Source organism: Dendrobates tinctorius, unplaced genomic scaffold, assembly GCF_039654945.1.
Source record: "Dendrobates tinctorius isolate UK_male_01 unplaced genomic scaffold, ASM3965494v1 ptg000157l, whole genome shotgun sequence".
Classification (NCBI taxonomy): domain Eukaryota; kingdom Metazoa; phylum Chordata; class Amphibia; order Anura; family Dendrobatidae; genus Dendrobates; species Dendrobates tinctorius.
This window is the reverse complement of record NW_027361824.1, coordinates 11,584,595-11,609,863: the sequence shown is the minus strand read 5'-3', so window position 1 is coordinate 11,609,863 and position 25,269 is coordinate 11,584,595. Positions and strand designations below refer to the sequence as shown.

Below are 25,269 nucleotides of genomic sequence, written 5' to 3'. Positions count from 1 at the left end.
TATATACAGTATCATTCCCCCACACTGTATGATAGCCACCGACACTAGCACTCGCGCAGTATAATGCCCCCAAACCTCCTTATACACAGTATGATGCCCCCATAGTCCCCCTACAAGTACTGCCGAGTCCAACGGCAGACAGCGGCAAAGTGCAGGCGGACCAACCTGGTAATGTTATTGGGTCGCCCTCCCAGGGCTGTGGGGTACTCGGTACCGGGCCGGTGTCAGGGGGATGTGTCACAGCAGCAGTGACCCGGACCGTGGCCCTGGGCGCCCAAGTCAATGGCAGAATGTATATGTAGTTAATGGAATAGTTCGTGACGCCACCTGTGGTGTTCGGCAAGGGAGGTGTTAAGCCGACACTGCAGACAGATCCTCTGGGATAGTTGGTAGGATGCAGCAGTGATGGTATAGCCCTCCACAGGCAGGGATGTTGTCGCAGGGCAGTGTAAATGTAATTGTTGTGGAAAGGCGTAGGTGGTGTGAGGGATGTTGGTACCCAGATGTAGCGGTGCTGACGGTGTTAGCGCACAAATGAATGGAAGACACCAGGGCTTGCAGTTCCAAAGCTTAACTCACAGTCCGTGGTACACACTGGTGCCTGCCTCCGTGCCGTGTCCTCCGGGGCAGAGACTCAATCAACCTCCCGGGCAAGTCAGGATTCTCCTCTCCAACACTCCGCCAACATGTGCCTTTCCTGAACGACTCCTCTATTGCGCCTTTTCAGTGTGAAGAGCTCCAGTACCGTAGTTCTCTGGAATTCCTCCTGTCAGATGTTCCTAACAACTCTACTTGTATGACAGACAGCTGTAGCCTGCTTCGGGGACTCCCTTTCTCCTGAGTCCCGGCTCTCTATCCGATTGCTGTTGTGTCCCAAGTCTTAGATGGGAGTAGTGCATTTACAGCCAACTACTCCACCGGTGTCTGCTGCAGAACCATAAGTGTCCATACAACCTCGGGGACCGGGCCCCGGCCTTGCGCTGAGAACCTATAGGCAGGGTTCCTCTTCCAACCCACAACTCCTCTCTGTTCTCTCTACTCCTCTTTCCTATGGAAGGTTAGGTTGCAGTTCTACATCTTTCTCCTTCTGTTCCTTTCCCGTGCCAGCTGGCTCTGATCACTGAGGCAGCTGCAGCACTCCTTCCTCCAGGGATCCCCACTCCTCCCGAGTGGCTTCCTTCATCACTGACCTTCCGTCAGACTGACCTGTAAATCCAAACCTTCCAAACCTTTTCTATGGATCTCAACTCCACCCACCTCCCAGCACATCCAGTGTTCCATGCAGGGAACCACCAAGGCACTACTAATGTCTAGGAGGAGAGAGACACCTCACTGTGGATGTGCAGAACTACCCTGTTGTGTGGGATGCGAGTGTTGGAGTGTGGAAAGGAGTTCCCACCTTATCTGGACGGTGGGGCACTACACCTTAGGAGAAGGTGCAGTACCTCTGTGGCGACTGAGCCTCTGGGGCGCCACATTATCGCACTGGGGCAAACATAGGACAACAGAGTCCCAGTGTGATGACATCACTCTGCTACGTCCTCGACGCTTCCAGTAGTTGCCCTTCTGTTCTGTGGGTCACAGCCCTAAAGGGACCTGCAGAACGGAGAGCAGTAGTGTAGGACGACCAGGTCATCGCCGCTTACTTGTATCTGCTACTATACTCACCGATACAGGTGTGGTGGTCGCTTCTGGTGGCCCCTCTGAGTGAAAGGGCAAAAGGCGACCGACCAACTCTCTACTTCTCCTCCCAATTGACATGGATTTGTGTCAAGAACTAACATCTACAAAATGCAGACGCGCCCCATGTGTTGTGTGCAGTGAGGAGGCGGCGGGTGAGAAGTAGGTCAGTCTGTATGAGCAGAATAGTGAGTGCAGCTCTGGAGTATAATACAGGAGGTAACTCAGGATCAGTAATGTAATGTATGTACACAATGACTACACCAGCAGAATAGTGAGTGCAGCTCTGGAGTATAATACAGGATGTAACTCAGGATCAGTAATGTAATGTATGTACACAGTGACTACACCAGCAGAATAGTGAGTGCAGCTCTGGAGTATAATACAGGATGTAACTCAGGATCAGTAATGTAATGTATGTACACAGTGACTGCACCAGCAGAATAGTGAGTGCAGCTCTGGGGTATAATACAGGATGTAACTCGGGATCAGTAATGTAATGTATGTACACAGTGACTGCACCAGCAGAATAGTGAGTGCAGCTCTGGGGTATAATACAGGATGTAACTCGGGATCAGTAATGTAATGTATGTACACAGTGACTGCACCAGCAGAATAGTGAGTGCAGCTCTGGGGTATAATACAGGATGTAACTCGGGATCAGTAATGTAATGTATGTACACAGTGACTGCACCAGCAGAATAGTGAGTGCAGCTCTGGGGTATAATACAGGATGTAACTCAGGATCAGTAATGTAATGTATGTACCCAGTGACTGCACCAGCAGAATAGTGAGTGCAGCTCTGGGGTATAATACAGGATGTAACTCAGGATCAGTAATGTAATGTATGTACACAGTGACTGCACCAGCAGAATAGTGAGTGCAGCTCTGGAGTATAATACAGGATGTAACTCAGGATCAGTAATGTAATGTATGTACACAGTGACTGCACCAGCAGACTAGTGAGTGCAGCTCTGGAGTATAATACAGGATGTAACTCAGGATCAGTAATGTAATGTATGTACACAGTGACTGCACCAGCAGAATAGTGAGTGCAGCTCTGGAGTATAATACAGGATGTAACTCAGGATCAGTAATGTAATGTATGTACACAGTGACTGCACCAGCAGAATAGTGAGTGCAGCTCTGGAGTATAATACAGGATGTAACTCAGGATCAGTAATGTAATGTATGTACACAGTGACTGCACCAGCAGAATAGTGAGTGCAGCTCTGGGGTATAATACAGGATGTAACTCAGGATCAGCAATGTAATGTATGTACACAGTGACTGCACCAGCAGAATAGTGAGTGCAGCTCTGGGGTATAATACAGGATGTAACTCAGGATCAGCAATGTAATGTATGTACACAGTGACTGCACCAGCAGAATAGTGAGTGCAGCTCTGGGGTATAATACAGGATGTAACTCAGGATCAGTACATAATGACTCCAGAGTGTTCTGTAAAACATTTCCTGTTCTCACTGGTTGCTTACTACACATGGTATAGACCTTCTAGTAAATCTGGGGTGCACATACATAAATCTTGTGCCTCCTCCTCTTCTCTATATATGTAAGTGATTACATTAATAGACACAATACAGATGTCTGCACCACAAAGGATCCTGGGTAGCAGATGCTTGCAGTGATAGCGGTGGTAGTACCACAGATCGCAGCATGCTCTGCCAGTATTGTTTGTGTTCTCCCCTCTCACGCGGGATGCAGTGACGACACTGGAGCCGGAGTAACCTTTAACTGTAACTTTTATAGACAGATATATGGATTTCCCTTTAGGGCTCTCTCAAGTAACCAGCAAAATAACAAACGTTCTCCTCGCAGGGATCAGAACAACAATACACAAGTACCACACTAATAACTGCCCGGATGGTACCGCTACCTATAAAGCCACGATGCGGCCGACTATGGGTCCAGAAACTATGATTATACAACTACGGCGTGTCACTTATCCTCCTCTGACGTCTGGCAGAGTGGCGATCAATGTCTATTCGACGTCTCAGCCGCTGGGCCCAGCCAATGAGGAGCTGTCGCAGGCTTCTGGCGTTCCCACGCCCAGGTGGAGCGAGGGCACAACAGGCCCCGTGGAGTTCCTCTGCGTGGCGCCTCCCGGCGATGGTGATGTGACGATGATCGGGGCCCGGAGCATGCAGGCCCCGGCCGTGGGCTGGAGTGGAAGGGCGCGGGCTAAAGTTGGCCGGCAGTGGCCATGGGCTGCAGTGGACGGGCCGCAGCCGAGGGCTGGAGTCGGGCACTGGCAGCCACAGGCAGACCGCAACCGCCGGCCGGAGTGGCGCAGTGGCGGCCGCGGACGGCAGCGGGTAGGCCGCAACCGCGGGCTTGAGTTGGGCAGTGGTGGACGGCAGCGGGCAGGCCGCGGACAGAAGTGACGTGCGCGGTCATTTGGTCGGCGTCCCCCTCCTGGACCACCTGGGGCTGTTTCCCTACTGGCAGTCATGGGTCTCCCTCCGTCCTCTCTGGCTGTCGCTCACTCCTAAGGGCTCTGGCTCTCTGGTGCTCCTTCTCTCCTGTTCCGTCGACTGCCCCCTGCTGGCGTCCTTACAGTTATGGCCAAAAGTATTGACACCCCTGCAATTCTGTCAGATAATACTCAGTTTCTTCCTGAAAATGATTGCAAACACAAATTCTTTGGTATTAATATCTTCATTTAATTTGTCTTAAATGAAAAAACACAAAAGATAATGAAGCAAAAACCAAAACATTGATCATTTCACACAAAACTCCAAAAATGGGCCAGACAAAAGTATTGGCACCCTCAGCCTAATACTTGGTTGCACAACCTTTAGCCAAAATAACTGCGACCAACCGCTTCCGATAACCATCAATGAGTTTCTTACAATGCTCTGCTGGAATTTTAGACCATTCTTCTTTGGCAAACTGCTCCCGGTCCCTGATATTTGAAGGGTGCCTTCTCCAAACTGCCATTGTTAGATCTCTCCACAGGTGTTCTATGGGATTCAGGTCTGGACTCATTGCTGGCCACCTTAGAAGTCTCCAGTGCTTTCTCTCAAACCATTTTCTAGTGCTTTTTGAAGTGTGTTTTGGGTCATTGTCCTGCTGGAAGATCCATGACCTCTGAGCGAGATCCAGCTTTCTCACACTGGGCCCTACATTATGCTGCAAAATTTGTTGGTTGTCTTCTGACTTCATAATGCCATGCACACGGTCAAGCAGTCCAGTGCCAGAGGCAGCAAAGCAACCCCAAAACATCAGGGAACCTCCGCCATGTTTGACTGTAGGGACCGTGTTCTTTTCTTTGAATGCCTCTTTTTTCTCCAGTAAACTCTATGTTGATGCCTTTGCCCAAAAAGCTCTACTTTTGTCTCATCTGACCAGAGAACATTCTTCCAAAACGTTTTAGGCTTTTCCAGGTAAGTTTTGGCAAACTCCAGCCTGGCTTTTTTATGTCTCGGGGTAAGAAGTGGGGTCTTCCTGGGTCTCCTACCATACTGTCCCTTTTCATTCAGACGCCGACGGATAGTACGGGTTGACACTGTTGTACCCTCGGACTGCAGGGCAGCTTGAACTTGTTGGATGTTAGTCGAGGTTCTTTATCCAACATCCGCACAATCTTGCGTTGAAATCTCTTGTCAATTTTTCTTTTCCGTCCACATCTAGGGAGGTTAGCCACAGTGCCATGGGCTTTACACTTCTTGATGACACTGCGCACGGTAGACACAGGAACATTCAGGTCTTTGGAGATGGACTTGTAGCCTTGAGATTGCTCATGCTTCCTCACAATTTGGTTTCTCAAGTCCTCAGACAGTTCTTTGGTCTTCTTTCTTTTCTCCATGCTCAATGTGGTACACACAAGGACACAGGACAGAGGTTGAGTCAACTTTAATCCATGTCAACTGGCTGCAAGTGTGATTTAGTTATTGCCAACACCTGTTAGGTGCCACAGGTAAGTTACAGGTGCTGTTAATTACACAAATTAGAGAAGCATCACATGATTTTTCAAACAGTGCCAATACTTTTGTCCACCCTCTTTATTATGTTTGGTGTGGAATTATATCCAATTTGGCTTTAGGACTATTCTTTTTGTGTTTTTTCATTTAAGACAAATTAAATGAAGATATTAATACCAAAGAATTTGTGTTTGCAATCATTTTCAGGAAGAAACTGAGTAATATCTGACAGAATTGCAGGGGTGTCAATACTTTTGGCCACAACTGTAGCTCCTTTTACATTGGCTCCGCCCCCACTCCTTCTGGAACTGTATCTGGTCCATCCTCTCAATATGCCCCCGGAAACAGTCTTCCTGGGAACCTTGGTGACAGTCCCCTTGGTTCCGGTCCGGTTACACAGTGGGGACACTCCCTCCTACACATGTGCGGGGTCTTCTTCTTCATCTTCCTCCATCTGAGGTGCGCGCGCCTGCATCTCTTCGATTCTCGTCTTAGTTATAGCGCCCCCTCCGGCAGCACCAGCTCCATAGCAGCCAATTGTTATCTCTGTGATTCGGAGTCGCCCTCCAGGGCTTCCGGGAGGCTCCGTTATGTATTTTGCTTACAATGTGAGGGGCAGTGACTGGTACAGGTGCCCTGAGGGCACGAGGGCCCATTACCACATTACACCAGGTCTCCTGTAAGCCCAAATTACTGAGAAGTAGCCATCCACGTATTCACTGCATGGCCCCCAAAACCGATGGGCTCAATTGGTAGGAAGGAATCAACACATTATGTTCTTGTGCCACGGCCATCGCCAAATGGAATTGTACCCAGTAGGTGAGACTCTCCCTGCCCTTGGGGACCGGATGGTAACTACAAATGCCTGGGCCCCATAAAAACCTGAGTTTCCTCCTTCCAGCATAAATATTTAGTAGCTTTGTGTGAATCTAAGGGTTAACAATTAGACCCCTTTATGTATGGAACCTCAGACAATCAAATCTCACACTGGACCAGTAAGCGATGAGAATTATCATACTCCAGACCAGACCTTCAGAAACCAGACTCTGTAATTAAAAAAAGATCAATTTATTGGTCTGGTATTTTATCTGATAATTATGGAGTCTGAGTCTTGAGAGGAAGGGGCCAGGTCCGGTCCAGGCTCTTGAGAGGAAGGGGCCAGGTTCGGTCCAGGCTCTTGAGAGGAAGGGGCCAGGTCCGGTCCAGGCTCTTGAGATGAAGGGGCCAGGTCCGGTCCAGGCTCTTGAGAGGAAGGGGCCAGGTCCGGTCCAGGCTCTTGAGATGAAGGGGCCAGGTCCGGTCCAGGCTCTTGAGATGAAGGGGCGAGGTCCGGTCCAGGCTCTTGAGATGAAGGGGCGAGGTCCGGTCCAGGCTCTTGAGATGAAGGGGCCAGGTCCGGTCCAGGCTCTTGAGATGAAGGGGCCAGGTCCGGTCCAGGCTCTTGAGATGAAGGGGCCAGGTCCGGTCCAGGCTCTTGAGATGAAGGGGCCAGGTCCGGTCCAGGCTCTTGAGATGAAGGGGCCAGGTCCGGTCCAGGCTCTTGAGATGAAGGGGCCAGGTCCGGTCCAGGCTCTTGAGATGAAGGGGCCAGGTCCGGTCCAGGCTCTTGAGATGAAGGGGCCAGGTACGGTCCATGCTCTTGAGATGAAGGGGCCAGGTCTGGTCAACGCTCTTGAGAAGAAGGGTCCAGGCTCTTGAGATGAATGTAAGTCCAGCTCACAGGACGCGCACACTTTTGGGCAGGGTTTAAGTAAGCTTGGCCCCCTTTTGGCCCATGTCTGACAGCTTCAGCAAGCCTAAGGTTGCTCCTTAAGATTAACCCTGCCTCATCCCCTCGATGGGCACTATGGGGGTACAGGGGATGTTATGACATCCATCAGTTTAGTTTTATAGGTGCTTTATGACTGGCCGAGGATTGGTGCACTTAGATCTCCGTCCATGTGACTCCATCACAGCAACACGTATGTGGGGGCGATTCTTGAGTGCTTCCATGGTGATTACTTTTTTTCTCACAATACATTGTATACCTGGGAAATGCGACGCGTCTCGGTGATGATGATGGTGGTGGCCCATTCGCACTCTGCTACGTGCAGTTTAGGCATAGTCCTGCTACATCTCTGCACTGTCATTGAATAGAACAGTGCCTCCGCCTGCTGGGAATATACCACCCCACTCACTGTATATGTGCGTTACCAGAGACGGGCTCATCTGTCCCCCAAAAGATACTCCCCCCAAATTAGTAATGTTCTCTATTCTGGCCAATAGTTGTCACTTAATTGAACCCATAAAATTCAACAACTTCTCAGGGTTGTGTCTTTTCTTGAAAGCATTCGTGATCAACTATGATCTGTGCAGCAAGTGTTTAATACACTCACAGCGCCACCACTGGACAAGTAATGTATTACACCACCCGGGTCCTCCAGAACTAGAGGAACTGTGTAGCCTCTCCGGCTGGTGGATGAGTTGGGGAAGGCAGATGCCCCTTTTATCCTTCTGTTTTTAATGGGGTCAATTTATAATATGTGGGTTTTTTTTCGTTTGTTTCTTTATACAAAACACATTTAATATGTCTATTGTAATTTATATGTTGCAATTTATGGGAAAACTTAAGTTTTAGGAGTTATTGTAGATTCCTAATTAATGTTTCAGGAATTCTACATGTACATTAGGAGCAATAGACTGACCAGGCCTTATGTTTTGTATTGAAGCGTCTCATGAGCGTGTGCAAAGGTCATTGTACAACTGGAGGAGGAGGAAAGTTTCTTACGGAGGTCCTGTCTGTGTTTTTCCTTTTGTAATTCCTCCTGGCCAGGATGGAGGAGCCCGTCCTGTCCCTACAGACTCACATTCCCACTGTGAGCAATGACCTGCCTCCACGTGCCAAGACTCGTTTTGTCAACTCCTTTCTGCATTTCCAGGAGTGATAACAGAGGAACACTACAAGTTGCTGAGCTGACCCCAGACCCTCCTATTCTCCTATGTAGGAGACCATGGCGGGCTGCCTGTCTAATGTCCATTTGCTAATATTAGTGTCTATGGAAAGATCTATTTTTGCTATTAATCGCCTCGTGATTACTTTGATGCTACTAAATGACTGATTTTATGATTTTTTTCATCATTCTCTCAGCTTAAGATACTTTTTTTTTTCCTTGCAGGATATGAGAAAACATGTGTTTCTGACCCTCCTGGACACGGAGCAGTCATACGTGGAGTCTCTGCGCACGCTCATGGAGGTAGGCGTCTGTGCATACTTATAGGGCTTCCAACAATTGTATCCAATATGGGACAGGTTGAGGGATACATCATGAAGGCTGCTACCTCAGTGAGTCGTGGCGGAGTTCACACCCCAAAGGCAAAACGGTGTGACCCTTATTACATTTCTCTCTTTTTCGGCCTCTCACAAGGACACCACTCTGTCTACACACAAGATCTAGAAGCTCAAGTGCACGCTCACAAAGTGGGGGCTGGGATTGGTGCAGAATACTATGGTGTGCTGTTCTTAAAGAAATCATTACTTGTAAGGAGAACTCAAAGTTGCATCCCCATCCCCACCCAAAAGTAGTCCGTGGAGGGCGACACAAGATCGGTGAAGCATCAATGAATTGGTATCATCAGTCAATTTCGGGAGGGGGGGGGGCAGAAAAAGAACATGCCATCCTCTTGTCACTTTCTGTAGCTACTGTGTAGACCCAGTAGAGCTGAGATATGCATCACTACAAACACTTCCGGATCTCCTCTTGCAGAAGTCAGTGTGCAGGGAGGGTGAGAGCTGACCGAACTATGACATGAGACCTAGATGTGTTTGTAATGATACATTGTGAGCCCTTGCGGGCAGGGTCCTTTCTCCTCCTGTACCTGTCGGTGACTCGTTTTGTTCAGAATTATTGTACTTGTTTTTTGCTATGTATACCCCTTTGCACATGTATAACTCCATGGAATAAGTGACACTATAAACATACATAACTCTACAGCTACTGTGCAGAGATTCAACAGATCTCATCAAAAAGTACTGTCGGCTCTCGTCTTCTTCCCCCACACTGACTGCTGGGAGATGAGACCTGGAAGTATTTGTCACACTACATAAATTAGATTCACTGTATCTTTATCATTACAAACCCTTCCAAATCTCATCTCCCAGCAGTCATTGTAGAGGTGGCGAGAGCAGACAGCACTTCAGATATTCGACAGATCTCATCTCGCACAGTGGCTGCAGAATTATGTAGCATTCTACATACTTTCAGGTCTCAAGTCTCAGTGCTGTCAGCTCTGACCCTTCCTGAATACTGATTGTTGGGAGATGAGACTTGGAAGAGTTTGTAATGATACATAACGTAGATTTGCAATATCTTTACAGTAGCAGTCAGTAAGGTGATGAGGGTGTTTCCTTTTTTTTCTTCTGCATGATGCTGCCTGTTTGGTCAACCTTATGCAGGGGAAAATGTACAGGCCCTCAAAGACAAATCTCTGGTAACCCCCCTTCAGATTATCCTAAATTATAACCTAATTTTCAAGCAAATATATCTGCAATGCACAGGGAAAATAGTTTTTATTTTTGAAAGTTCCACTCTGCTCTACAGCCTTTATTCCAGCTTAAGGCCAATGTCACATGCTGAAACTGGTGAGAGGTCCTCGTTAAGTTTTAATAAAGAAAAAGTCCCCAAAGGTAGCGAGTGCCTTTAAAATTTCCACAGCAACATGTACCATCAGATGTTGTTCTACCTAGGAAAAGTTAGTATTTATTAATATTATAAAAAAAGTGTATATTGTTCCTTTTGGGATCCATTTCTCTACCGATATTTAGTAAGTGTTCTTGTTCTGACCTTGGATACTATGCTGATGGCAATGACGCTCCAGATCTCCAGAGATGTATTTCCCTAGATTGTCCTCAGCTATCGGAAAATTACCAGTAGAATTCCTGCTGCCCGCCGAAAAAGCACAGAAATGAATGGAGAAAGTGGTCGCTGACTGTGTATTCCTGGAGGACTATTCTTCCTGCACTGTCACTAAATGCATTAGCTTTTCTTAAACTGTTAGAATAGAGGGCGACCAGATATTAGAGACAAGAGTGGAGATGTTACATCAGCAATCAGTGATCCTGCCCAACTCACCCTGATCGCTGTGATATCGTCTTACCAAACAACCCATCATACTATTCTGGAATATTCTATTATACTTCATCTTATCTTGTTGAGCATAGGAAGCAGTATTATAGTAATATTCTTGTACATAGGGGCAGTATTATAGTAGTTATACTCTTGTACATAGGAGCAGTATTATAGTAGTTATACTCTTGTACATAGGAGCAGTATTATAGTAGTTATACTCTTGTACATAGGGGGCAGTATTATAGTAGTTATACTCTTGTACATAGGGGGCAGTATTATAGTAGTTATATTCTTGTACATAGGGGGCAGTATTATAGTAGTTATATTCTTGTACATAGGGGGCAGTATTATAGTAGTTATACTCTTGTACATAGGGGCAGTATTATAGTAGTTATATTCTTGTACATAGGGGCAGTTTTATAGTAGTTATATTCTTGTACATAGGGGCAGTATTATAGTAGATATATTCTTGTACATAGGAGCAGTATTATAGTAGTTATTTTCTTGTACATAGGAGGCAGTATTATAGTAGTTATATTCTTGTACATAGGAGCAGTATTATAGTAGTTATATTATTGTACATAGGGGGCAGTATTATAGTAGTTATATTCTTGTACATAGGGAGCAGTATTATAGTAGTTATATTCTTGTACATAGGGGGTAGTATTATAGTAGTTATATTGTTGTACATAGGAGCAGTATTATTGTAGTTATATTCTTGTACATAGGAGCAGTATTATAGTAGTTATATTCTTGTATATAGGAGCAGTATTATAGTAGTTATATTCTTGTACATAGGAGGCAGTATTATAGTAGTTATATTCTTGTACATAGGAGCAGTATTATAGTAGTTATATTATTGTACATAGGGGGCAGTATTATAGTAGTTATATTCTTGTACATAGGGAGCAGTATTATAGTAGTTATATTCTTGTACATAGGGGCAGTATTATAGTACTTATATTCTTGTACATAGGGGCAGTATTATAGTAGTTATAGTCTTGTACATAGGGAGCAGTATTATAGTAGTTATATTCTTGTACATAGGAGCAGTATTATAGTAGTTATATTCTTGTACATAGGGGACAGTATTACAGTAGTTATATTCTTGTACATAGGGAGCAGTATTATAGTAGTTACATTCTTGTACATAGGATCAGTATTATAGTAGTTATATTCTTGTACATAGGAGCAGTATTATAGTAGTTATATTCTTGTACATAGGGGCAGTATTATAGTAGTTATATTCTTGTACATAGGAGCAGTATTATAGTAGTTATATTCTTGTACATAGGAGACAGTATTACAGTAGTTATATTCTTGTACATAGGGGCAGTATTATAGTAGTTATATTCTTGTACATAGGGGCAGTATTATAGTAGTTATATTCTTGTACATAGGGGACAGTATTACAGTAGTTATATTCTTGTACATAGGAGCAGTATTATAGTAGTTATATTCTTGTACATAGGGAGCAGTATTATAGTAGTTACATTCTTGTACATAGGATCAGTATTATAGTAGTTATATTCTTGTACATAGGAGCAGTATTATAGTAGTTATATTCTTGTACATAGGGGACAGTATTACAGTAGTTATATTCTTGTACATAGGAGCAGTATTATAGTAGTTATATTCTTGTACATAGGGAGCAGTATTATAGTAGTTACATTCTTGTACATAGGATCAGTATTATAGTAGTTATATTCTTGTACATAGGAGCAGTATTATAGTAGTTATATTCTTGTACATAGGGGCAGTATTATAGTAGTTATATTCTTGTACATAGGAGCAGTATTATAGTAGTTATATTCTTGTATATAGGGAGCAGTATTATAGTAGTTACATTCTTGTACATAGGGGCAGTATTATAGTAGTTATATTCTTGTACATAGGAGCAGTATTATAGTAGTTATATTCTTGTACATAGGAGACAGTATTACAGTAGTTATATTCTTGTACATAGGGGCAGTATTATAGTAGTTATATTCTTGTACATAGGGGCAGTATTATAGTAGTTATATTCTTGTACATAGGGGGCAGTATTATAGTAGTTATATTCTTGTACATAGGGGACAGTATTACAGTAGTTATATTCTTGTACATAGGGGCAGTATTATAGTACGGTAGTTATATTCTCTGCATTGGAGAATGGGCAGAATAGTAGAGCTTGCTGAACTATATGGTCTGGTAAAATACCAGAGACCATTACGGAAGCCTAATATAGCACATTATGGCTAATGATGTCCATCATGTGATGTATCCGCTATTACCGTTCTATTATGCACAGCTGACATAGCGTCCTATTTTTGCTTTATCTAACCAATGATTTCGGTACAATTTTCACACCTTCATCTCTCCAGAAATGCACGTGGCCTCATTATTTTATCTAAAGATTGATCCATCAGATGTGCTGGGAACATGCTGTCCACGGGATATTGTATGCCGGAGAGAGCTCTGATTGTCTTGTCTGCTGATCCCGGTGACTCAGAAAATCAGAACATCCTGAAATTGTGCCATGGCCTAAATGTAACACATATTATAACATACACAAAACTATTTGCTTACGGTAGTATTTTTCCACTTTTTAAGATGTTGGGAAAAATATAGATATTTTTATGGAATGTCAAATACCTGTTAATTTCAGAAAGATGATGCTGTTCCTCATTGGGAAATATACTTTTCTCATCTCTGATCTTAAAAAAAACCTAAATATTATTCCCTGAATACATCTATATAAATTCTGTTTGCTTTTTAGTTAGTTTAAAAAAAAAATCTATTAAAGTTCTATCCCTTAAATCGACAAATTATGCATCATACTTCCAAAGTTAAATTTTTCAATGAGAGAATTTTTGAGAGTCCCCTCCACCACTGGTCACAGGGCTGGCATCACCACCCAGCGAATCCGGGCAAGTGCTGTGACCCTGAGCAAGGTATGGGGGCCCGTGAGATGGGGGGCCCATTGCCCTCATCGTACTTTGAACTGTTTGAAATACTTACCTCTCCTTGTTCCTCCTCCGGTCTCTTGCATGTCTTCTGACTCTGTGACGTGTCAGGACAGAGGGCGCGAGGATGTCACTACAGAGCGTCCTCTGTGCTGAGCACTGCAGAATCAGAAGAAGCTGAGGAGACCGGAGCTGTGGGGAATGAGGAGAGGGGAGCATTTGATTATTTGTTTTTTATGTAAGGAGCAATATATGGGGCCCATTATTCTGTATGGAGGATTATATGGGGACCATTATTCTGTATGGAGGATGATATGGGGACCATTATACTGTATGGAGCAATATGGGGCTTCTTATACTGAATGGAGTGTTATATGGAGCCCATTATACTGTATGGAGCAATATATTGGGTTCATTATACTGTATGGAGCACTATATTGGGTTTATTATACTGTATGGAGCAATATATGGGGCTATTTGTACTGTATGGAGAAATATATGGGGCCCATTATTCTGTATGGAGGATTATATGGGGCCCATTATTCTGTATGGAGGATTATATGGGGCCCATTAGTCTGTATGGAGTAATATGAGACCCATTATACTGTATGGAGTATTACATGCAGCCCATTATACTGTATGGAGCAATATGGGGCTTCTTATACTGTATGGAGCCATATATGGGGCTCATTATACTGTATGGAGCACTATATGGGGCCCATTGTACTGTATGGAGCAACATAGGGCTTCTTATACTGTATGGAGCACTATATGGAGCTCCTTATACTGTATGGAGCAATATATTGGGTTCATTATACTGTATGGAGCAATATATGGGGCTATTTGTACTGTGTGGAGAAATATGAGGCCCATTATTCTGTATGGAGGACTATGTGGTGCCCATAATACTGTATGGAGGACTATACTGTCCGGTTTCTGATCTATTGTAGAATTTACAACAGATATCACTCATGTAATGTAAGAAGTAAGTGAAATCTTTGGCATTGTACAATACCTATAGTTCTTACCTGTGCATCATGAATTGTGGTATGTGCTACGGGGGCCCACTGAGTCTTTCACACTAGGCCCTCGAAAACATGGAGTCGGCCCTGACTGGACATCTAAAGTTCGTCCATAGTCATCCTTTACTTCTGCCTTCTGGCATTGACTTGTTAGGGCAAGATTATTTCTTGAGCTGTGTAGACTAGAAACTCCCATACTCATTAGATGCCTGTCGGTCGAACGAGAGGTAGTTTTTTCAGATTGTGCGGCCAGCAGGTATCTTTGATTGCTCTCCAATACACAGGAGCGCTTGTTTGACCGACAGTTAACAGTGCCAAATTACCAAATGATATCTTGGCACAAAGAGCGAATATAGTAGAAATGTTTTAGTCCTCTATTTGCAGCTGGGTATTTGTGAATTATGGGGCCCTAGAAGCCTCCACCATCTAGGGGAACCTGTGATCATATTAGGTGTAGGATAGGTGGTCTTCAAGGCCTTTCCGGATGTTCTCGAGCGAGTTTTCATGTTTTAAAAAAAAAAATGTTATTTTCGTGAACTACGGGAAAATGGGGTGATTTGTTTAGAGGCTTGCTGATTTGGCGGCCTCTCCGTGAGCAGGAGGTGGAGAATCTGAGCAAGACTGAAAGCTTCACATTTCGTTGTGTTCCAGGACATTTCAGAAGTCTTCCTAGGTGTCGCGAACACCCACTCGTAATTGTACAGAGGAACTAGACTTCACACTTGTCCACTTGCCTATCCCTATACGATGACCATGAGCTACGTGCACGCCACGGCCAGTTTACACTTTTTGCTGCCACCAGTCACCGTTTTGTTAGTCCAGTGAGACGATTGCCTTGAGTAACACACTAGTACACACGCACACCCAATTTTCTAGAACCAACCAGGTACACGTCTAGCACTCTGGCACACACAGAGTAACACAGCCAGGCTAAACTTTCTCTATTTGAGGTTGTGGGTACGTTTAGAGAAGCAATAAACAAACTTACAAAAAACTTCGATTTAATATACAAAACATAAACTGCTTACCCAAATGACAAAGATGAAATAACAGAGACCTACACATGAGGCAAAACAGTACAAAAACGAGTGTTCTAGAAAACTCTAAGGGTGAGTGCACACAGTGCGGATTGAGATGCAGATTTTTCCGCGCGGATTTGCAGGTAAAACCGCAGGTAAAGTGACCTGCTGTTTTCCTGCAGATTTGCCTGCGGTTTTCCCCTGCGGTTTGACACCTAGACAATGGAACAGGTGTCAAACCGCTGCAGAATCCACAGAATTGACATGCTGCGGATTTAAAACCGCAGCAAATCCGCACGGAAAAATCCGCAGCATGTGCACTGCGGTTTTGAAATCCCATAGATTTGCATTGTACTGTACAATGCCTGCGGATACGCAGCAAAATCTGCACCGTGTGCACATACCCTTACTTATTAGAACAACGAGCAATTCCTTGCAAAGGAGACGCTGCAGAAATTTGGAGAGATTTAGGCTATGTGCACACGTAGTTTTCAGGGGTGCGGATTTTTCCGCGCGGATTTTGGAAAAACCGCAGGTCAAAAAGACATGCGGTTTAGGCTGCGGTTTAGCCCTGCGGTTTCACACCTCTACAATGGAGGAGATGTGAAACCGCAGCGGATTCCACACAAACAATTGACATGCTGCGGATTGTAACCTGCAGCAAATCCGCAAGGAAAAATCTGCAGCATGTGCGCAGCGTTTTTGGTTTTACCATTGGAAACAATGGTACAGTACAGCGCAGCAGAAATAGCTGCGGACCCGCAGGGCCAGAAACGCTGCGGATCCGCAGCAGAATCCGCACCGTGTGCACATAGCCTAACAATTCTTGTTGTATCTCTTGGGTCTGACACTGTCCATGGGTTAGAAAAATATTTAGAATTGAGAGTCCTCAGTGGTTGATACCTTTTAATGGCTAACTGAAAAGATGGTAACACATTGCAAGCTTTCCAGACTACTCAGGTCTCATCATCAGGCTAGACTAATACAACATCTGAAGAATCACATATTTATACACAAAACAGCACAGAAATAACGGCAATAGGTAAGACAAGTGATGTGAAGCAGAATTGTTATTATGGGAGCGGGATAAACAGACTGTAAATACTGGAACAATTCATAGATAAGGAGTGTGAAAGTTTTATTGCCCTCTGATTGGGGTCTGGTTCTATGTTGTGTGATGACCCGAGAAGGTCTGAAGAGCAAATTCCTTAATTGATGTAAAAAGACATAAATCCATGCGACACATTCATTCCTGCACTGAGTGTGTCAAAGGTTGTCATACATTTATACTCCCAAACCCTCCTGTGTCTCTGAGACTTGAAGTTACCTTTTAATACAAGTAATTTAATGTCCATCATGCTATGACCGGGGATACAAAAATGTTTTGCCACAGGTAGATCCATTCTATTTTCTCTTATTGTCTGGAGATGAGATTCATCCTTGTTCTCAGTTTTTGCCCGGTCTCCCCCACATACAGACCCCCAGTTGGACATTTAGTACAAATAATTAAGTACACCACATTAGATGTGATGCAGCTGATAGTACTTGGGATCTTGTAGTCCTGATGTAAGTTGGGGATCTTTATCTTGTCCGTGGTCATTATAACTGAACAGGTTTTAAATTTTTTTCCGGTTGCAAGGAAAGGTTCCTGCAGCTGTTCGAGAGGACAGGGAGCTTCTGACAAATCTATCTACCAGAGACTGGAACAGCTATGGGAAGTAAAATGGCTCCACAGTATGCAAATCTTTTCATGGCCAAGCTTGAAAGCGACTTTTTGTCCTCGTGTCCCATCAGGCCTCTGGCCTACTACCGCTACATTGATGATATTTTAATCATCTGGACGGAGTCTGAGCAACAGCTAAAGACATTCCACGAACAGTTTAATTAATTTCATCCCACCATCAACTTAACACTCAACTACTCCAGCACTGAAATTAACTTTTTAGACACCATCATTAAGCTAAAGAACAATGAAATAGAGACATCCCTGTATCAGAAGCCAATCGACCGTCCAACATACCTTAAATGGGACAGTTTCCATCCAAAACACATAAAAAACTCTATTGGCTACAGCCAAGCCATCAGATACAATCGTATATGTTCTAACCCCATGGATAGACACAAACACCTTGGTCACCTCAGAAATACCTTTTTGAATCAGGGCTACCATCCAAGAACAATTCAAAACCAAATTAAAAGAGCCACCAGAATATCAAGGAATCACCTGCTACATTACAAAGCTAAAGAAGAAAATGCCTCTAGTGGTCACCTACAAACCAAATCTGGAGGTGCTAAGGGGAGCTGCACAGAAATTACAACCTTTACTACAAAAAGATGCCTGATTACAATCCATATTTCAAGACCCCCGGTGATGGTATGATATGCTATGTGGATGTCATTTTGTGTATATTTCTATTTCACTTGTTTTCATAGTGTTTTTCTTGATGCCCTGTGGGTCTACAGCCTGACTGTGTCTGTCTCTTGATGACCCCCTGTAGTGCATTAATCCCCAAGGCTCCTTTGTTCTCATCTGGGAGGCCTGGAAACCACCCCAACCTGTTTGACTACCCCTGGACACAAGGAAGGGGTGGGGAGAACAGGAGCTGGTCAAGTCAGTTCCTGTTTGGAGAGGATCGTGTAAAGACTGCACTTCAGAGAGAAGGACCCAATTTTATCCTCTGGTGCTAGAGTTTTGGAATCTCGTCTCCCTGGACATTTTATCCTGTTACTGGACTACATTATTGTTCTGGACTATTGTATCCTCAGTGTGGTGGATTGTTTATGGACCTTCTACTTTTGCCTGTAATAAAGGTCTTGGGATTGTTCACCCTTCCCTCGCTCTGTTGATTGTGTGGTATCGGAGAAGGACCCCGTGACAACTAGTGGCAGCGGTGGGATCAATGGAGTGTAACCCCAACGATCCGGGAGCCTGTACGGATCAGCCGGACAGAGTTTAAGCCATTTGATGAGGCTTCCGGAGATGTGGAGAGGTTCTTCAAAGACTTTGAGCAGCAGTGTGCTGTGATGGAGGTGCCCCACTCTAGCTGGATGCGTTTTAGTGGGGCTCCTGAACGGAAGCATGGCGGAGGCTTACCGAACCATTGACGAACCTCGGAATCGGGATTATAACATTGTAAAGCGGACTATCCTGGATTACCATGCTATCACCCCAGACTCATATAGGGCCAAGTTCCGAGACCTCCCATGCACCACGGGGGGATCGTTTAGGATGTATACACATAAGATGTCCCAGGCATGTCGGAGATGGCTGGAAGCAGAAAACGCCTTTACTGTGGAAGATGTTATACAGGCGTTCCTTATAGAACAATTTCTTGCCAAGTTCCCTGCAGAGGTAAGGGAATGGGTCCGGGAGGGCACGCCGTGTACCGTGGATAGAGCTGCAGCCCTAGCCGATGAAGAGGAGACTTCTGGACAATGAACCACGGCCTGCTCCCGCGCCCCGTCCCCCTCCAATTATATCTGCCCTTCCACCTAGTCGCAAGTCGATGACAATCACGCCTCACAATCCTAGACCCCAACAGTTCTGACCACGACCTGGGGGTATCACAGAGAGGAGGTGTTATGGGTGTGGGCAACCTGGACATTTGCAGTCTGGCTGTCCCTCCAGGATTCGGAGGGAGCCCCACTCAGTCCCACCTCGTCCAGTGCATCTTGTGCACTCCACTCCGCCTGAGGAAGAGCTACCACCACCCCCACCAGAGTGGACCACCGACCACGGCACCATAGATACTCCTCCTGGAGTGTACGGACTCCGGCCTCTGTCCTTTAGCTACTCAGAGCAACGGCAACACCACCTGCAGGATGTCTTAATTGATGGATACAAGGTGTCAGGATTTAGAGACACGGGGGCATTCTTGACTATCGCTGCCCCCCGTGTGGTTCGACCCGAGGCAATTTACCAGGGTCCGGGAATTCCCATTGTCCTGGCAGGGGGTGCCCACAAATATTTACAGCGAGCTTCTGTGCGTTTGGATTATGATTGTGGAGAAAAACTGTGTTGGATTGGAGTTATGGGAGGACTTCCTGCAGATATCCTCCTTGGGAACGACATTGGGGAGTTACAGTGCCAATTTGTGGGAGCAGTCACCCGACTACAGGCCCTTCAAGCACTACATCATCTGGATCTCACCGGGGAGCAACCACCACGAACCGCATCAGAGGTGGTAAGCAATACTTTCGCTGCTACTACATTGGGAGAGTCTTGGGACAGAGAGGAGTTTAGGAGAGAAGTAGAGGGTGACACTAGCTTAGCAGCCCTTAGGCGAAAGGCAGAAACTGGGCACATGGGAGATAATGGGGATGGCTTCACTCGAGAAAACGGACTGTATTAAGGTGTAACAAAGGGCAGTGATCAGGGCAACCCTGACGCAACGACCAGGCAACTCATTTTCCCTCAGAAGTACAGGGCACAGCTACTCCAACTGGCCCATGTCATACCCTTGCCTGGGCATCAAGGGAGAAAAAGGACTGAAAAGAGACTCGCCCAAAGTATTTACTGGCCGGGCGTCTCGCAGCCGGTAGCCTATTATTGCCGCACCTGCGATGTGTGCCAGCGAATGCGGCATCCAGGAGCTCGACATAAGGTACCCCTGCAATTCCTGCCCATAATTGAGGAACCATTTCAACGTGTAGCTGTCGACATCATAGGTCCTCTGGCCCACCCCAGCCGGCCGGTGAAAAAATATATCCTGACCGTGGTGGATTATGCCACTAGGTATCCTGAAGCTGTGGCGCTGTCCAGTATTACAGCAGTAAAGGTAGCCGAGGCCCTTGTTACCATCTTTACCCGGGTAGGGTTTCCTAGTGAAATATTATCGGATCAAGGCACTCAGTTCATGTCAGATCTGGTCCAGTCCCTATGGCATACCTGTGGTGTTCGAGCCATTTGCACCACCCCATACCATCTGCAGATCAACGTGAACACTTTGTGAACACTTTAATGGAACCCTAAAAAATATGCTGAGGGCTTTTGTTGACGTTGAAAAAGACTTGGAAAAGTACCTGCCACATCTCCTCTTCGCCTATCGGGAGGTTCCCCAAGAGTCCACAGGGTTCTCTCCCTTCGAACTACTGTTTTTTACTGCAGAGTATTTTTTGCAAATTTGTCATTTTGTGTTTTCTTGTGTTTAGCCGGAAGGTCCGTGGGCCTCTCACTCTTCTGAAAGAACATTTGGAGGGAGACATCCCAGATACCGGAATGCCCATCGTTCCCTATGTTCTAGAGCTCAGAGACCGTCTCGCCCAGCTAGCTACCTTCGCTAAAGAACATCAGCGAATGGCCCAGTCCAGACAAAAAACCTGGTATGACCGTAATGCCAGGAACCGGGAATTTATGGAAGGACAGCAAGTGCTCATGATTACTGCTTCCCCTGCCAACAAGCTTCAAGCAGTGTGGAAAGGCCCTTATCAGGTTGTCAAGAAAATTAATGACACTAACTATACTATTGCCCTGGACTCTAGTGGTCGACGACAGAAAACCGTCCACATTAACATGCTGAAAGACTACCACGACCGATCTCTGCCTGTTCTAGCTGTCTGCCACCCCCCTAGTGATACCGCCGACGACTAGTATCTCCCCGATCTCCTCCAGGTTGCCCAAGCGGGAGGATCACTGGAACAAGTGCCCCTGGCCTCCCATTTATTGGATATACAAAAGGACGATATTGTCGCCGTACTAAGGCCGAGGGCTGCTGCTTTCTCCTCAAAGCCGGCGAAGACTAGTCTCACCAGCTACCATGTGGAAACCCCCGGACAACGCCCCATCCAACAGGCTGCCTACCGGGTTCCAGAGGCTGTTCAAGGCATGATAAAGAACGAACTGGAGGAGATGAAACGACTGGGAGTTATTCAGCCATCTCACAGTTCTTGGGCCTCTCCTGTCGTCCTGGTCCCCAAAAGGATGGTACAACACGATTCTGCGTTGATTACAGACGATTAAATGATGCCACCGAGAGTGATGCTTCTCCCATGCCCAGGATTGATGATCTATTGGATCGTCTGGCCAGTGCCCAATTTGTAACCACGTTAGACTTGAGCAAGGGGTACTGGCAGATACCCCTAACGGAGGACGCTCGGGAGCGCTCGGCCTTCATTACTCCATTTGGGCTTTTTGAGTTCCTGGGAATGCCCTTTGGGATGAAAACTGCCCCCGCTACTTTCCAGAGACTGGTAGATCGACTGTTACTACAATGTCAGGACTTTGCCTGTGCTTACTTAGATGACATTGCCATTTTTAGCACAACCTGGGAGGAACATCTTAAACACTTGGGCATAGTGCTAGACTGTATCCTTACTGCAGGACTGACCATTCGCCCTGATAAGTGCCAAATAGGGATGGCTGAGGTGCAGTACCTCAGGCATAGAGTAGGGGGTGGGACCCTAAGGCCTGAGCCTGCCAAGGTAGAAGTCATTAGCAACTGGTGTAGACCCCAGACTAAAAAATAGGTACTTGCATTTTTAGGAACTGCTGGATACTATCGCAAATTTGTTTCTAACTTCAGCACCTTGGCCAAGCCCCTAACCGACCTGACCCGCAAGAACATGCCTAGGAATGTGGCGTGGATGCCTGCATGCGAGGATGCCTTTTCAGCGTTAAAGACTGCCCTCGTCACTGCTCCTGTCTTGGCTGCCCCGGATTATAAACAGGTTCCTCGTGCAGACAGATGCATCCACCTTTGGGATTGGGGCAGTACTTAGCCAAGTGAACGCCGCCGGAGAAGAATATCCTGTTGCTTTTGCCAGTCGGAAACTACTGGATTGGGAAGTTGCCTATGCCACTATTGAAAAGGAGTGCCTTGCCATTGTATGGGCGCTAAGAAAATTGCAGCCATACTTGTATGGCAGAGACTTTACAATTGTTACAGACCACAACCCCCTCACATGGCTGAACCGCGTATCAGGGGACAATGGAAGATTGCTACGGTGGAGCTTGTCCTTACAACCCTACAGCTTCTCCATCCAATTCAAACGGGGAAGCCAACACCTGAACGCCGATGGTCTGTCTCGACAAGAAGAACCATAGGCTCCCCAGGCCGACCTACCCCTGCCACTGTACAAGGAACTATAAATAACTGAGCAATGTGGACTAAAGTGAGCAGGCCAGAGGTCTGTGTGGACTTCATGGCGTGCTCACTTATTAAGGGGGGGAGAGATTGTGATGGTATGATATGCTATGTGGATGTCATTTTGTGTATATTTCTATTTCACTTGTTTTCATAGTGTTTTTCTTGGTGCCCTCTGGGTCTACAGCCTGACTGTGTCTGTCTCTTGATGACTCCCTGTAGTGCATTAATCCCCAAGGCTCCTTTGTTCTCCTCTGGGAGGCCTGGAAACCGCCCCAACCTGTTTGACTACCCCTGGACACAAGGAAGAGGGTGGGGAGAACAGGAGATGGTCAAGTCAGTTCCTGTTTGGAGAGGATCATGTAAAGACTGCACTTCAGAGAGAAGGTCCCATTTTTATCCTCTGGTGCTATAGTTTTGGAATCTCGTCTCCCTGGACATTCATCCTGTTACTGGACTACATTGTTGTTCTGGACTATTGTATCCTCAGTGTGGTGGATTGTTTATGGACCTTCTAATTTTGCCTGTAATAAAGGTCTTGGGATTGTTCACCCTTCCCTCGCTCTGTTGATTGTGTGGTATGTGAGAAGGACCCCGTGACACCCCCCACTGCTGTGTTTTAGGCAGCCCCCAAATCTAAGAAGCATCATTGTCAGAAGCTCCCTGTCCTCCCCAACAGCTGCAGGAACCTTTCCTTGCAATCAGAAAAATTGTAAAACGTATCCATTTATAATGACCACGGACAAGATAAAGATCCCCAGCTCACATCAGGACTACAAGATCCCAGGTACGTTCAGCTGCATCACATCTAAAGTGGTATACTTAATTATTTGTACTAAATGTCCAACTGGTGGTCTGTATGTGGGGGAGACCAGGCAAAAACTGAGAACAAGGATGAATTATCATCGCCACACAATAAGAGAAAAAAGAATGGATCTACCTGTGGCAAAACATTTTTGTATCCCCGGTCATAGCATGATGGACATTAAATTACTTGTATTAAAAGGTAACTTCAAGTCTCAGAGACACAGGAGGGTCTGGGAGTATAAATGTATGACAACCTTTGACACACTCAGTGCAGGAATGAATGTGTTGCATGGATTTATCTCTTTTCACATCAATTAAGGAATTTGCTCTTCAGACCTTCTGGGGTCATCACACAACATAGAACCAGACCTCAATTAGAGGACAATAAAAGTTTCACACTCCTTATCTATGAACTGTTCCAATATTTATGTTTATCCCTCTCCCATAATGACAATTCTGCTTCATGTCATTGTCTTATCTATTGCGTTATTTCTGTGCTGTGTTGTGTATAAATATGTGACTCTTCAGGTTTTGTATTAGTCTAGCCTGATGAAGAGACCTGAATAGTCTCGAAAGCTTGCAATGTATTACCATCTTTTCAGTTAGCCATTAAAAGGAATCAACCACTGAGGACTCTCAATTCTAAATATTTTTCTATCTACTGGCTAATACGGTACAAAGATATACATCTTTCCTGTGTCCATGGGTTAGATATTTTTAAGGATCCCATCCAGAAAGCTCACCACTCCTCCTGGTCAGGTCAGAGATGGATGGCTACTTACACGCAAGGAAAGACAGGTTCAGGACATGGTTTTAACATGTCTCATATTTCCCCACTTGACCCTCCTAGGGGAACAATGACCTTCATGTTTCCGAGCATATTCTTACCATCGTAAACACACCGAACATGTCTATAATATCCATAATTCGGGTTCAAAGGCCAAACAAAAATTCTGGCTATGGAAACCACAGAAGCAACTATGTTCCTCGATCACGATGATATGTGTGAAATCAGATTATTGTAGAGATGACTTTGAATTGCAGGATCAATCTGCCGTGTGGTGTCCCGGGTATGGGCTGGAGATGTAGAGTCTGTTGGGTGCATCTTGGCACCGTTTTGATAATTAGGAAGTACACATATACAGTATAACTGTTGGTCTTCCTGGAGCCTGCCAGCTAGTGTAATCATGTAGATCATTGGGCGAAATGATCTTTTGATTTCCACAAAAGATCGTACTTGGCAGCGCGTTCTCCTTTGGCTTCGCGCTGCCGAGAACATTGGCCTTCCGTGTGCACTGAGCGATCTACTATTGATTATTCATTGCGCATCGTTAAGTGTCTCCTGCCTGTGTAAACATGCTATTAAACGACTGCCGGTCAGTAAATGTTTACTGATCAGCGGTCGTGTAACGCTGCAAAATCGGGTAATTACAACCACAGGATTCTGATGTCGTTGTCTCCTTCATGGAGAAGCATGAATACTGGATATAAGCCACTCGTCATCGAGAGGCCATGGACGATTCTTGTCTCCGGCCTCACATTATGGATGTTTTCATTTGGGCAGGAAATCTTCATGTAGCGTCTGGTATAATGACTTCCTGAGGCCTGCTGTCTGGCACGCTGCCCGTATATTATCTACAGTCAATTCTCTCTGCAAAGTGCTGAA

The 25,269-nt window shown here is 45.5% G+C and overlaps 1 protein-coding gene and 1 long non-coding RNA gene across 4 annotated transcripts in view; both read left to right on the top strand.

Moving 5' to 3' along the window:
• Window positions 1-25,269, top strand: part of ARHGEF17 (Rho guanine nucleotide exchange factor 17) — a 246,728-nt gene that overhangs the window by 165,219 nt on the left and 56,240 nt on the right. For all 3 annotated transcript variants that reach the window (XM_073548568.1, XM_073548567.1, XM_073548566.1), the window contains exon 3: window positions 8,779-8,856. In XM_073548568.1, the coding sequence (XP_073404669.1) occupies window positions 8,779-8,856 (78 nt within the window). The remainder of the gene's footprint in view (window positions 1-8,778; window positions 8,857-25,269) is intronic.
• Window positions 17,312-23,345, top strand: LOC141051579 (uncharacterized). Its single transcript, XR_012220657.1, has 2 exons — window positions 17,312-19,898; window positions 20,866-23,345. It is a non-coding gene; the product is annotated as an uncharacterized lncRNA (long non-coding RNA).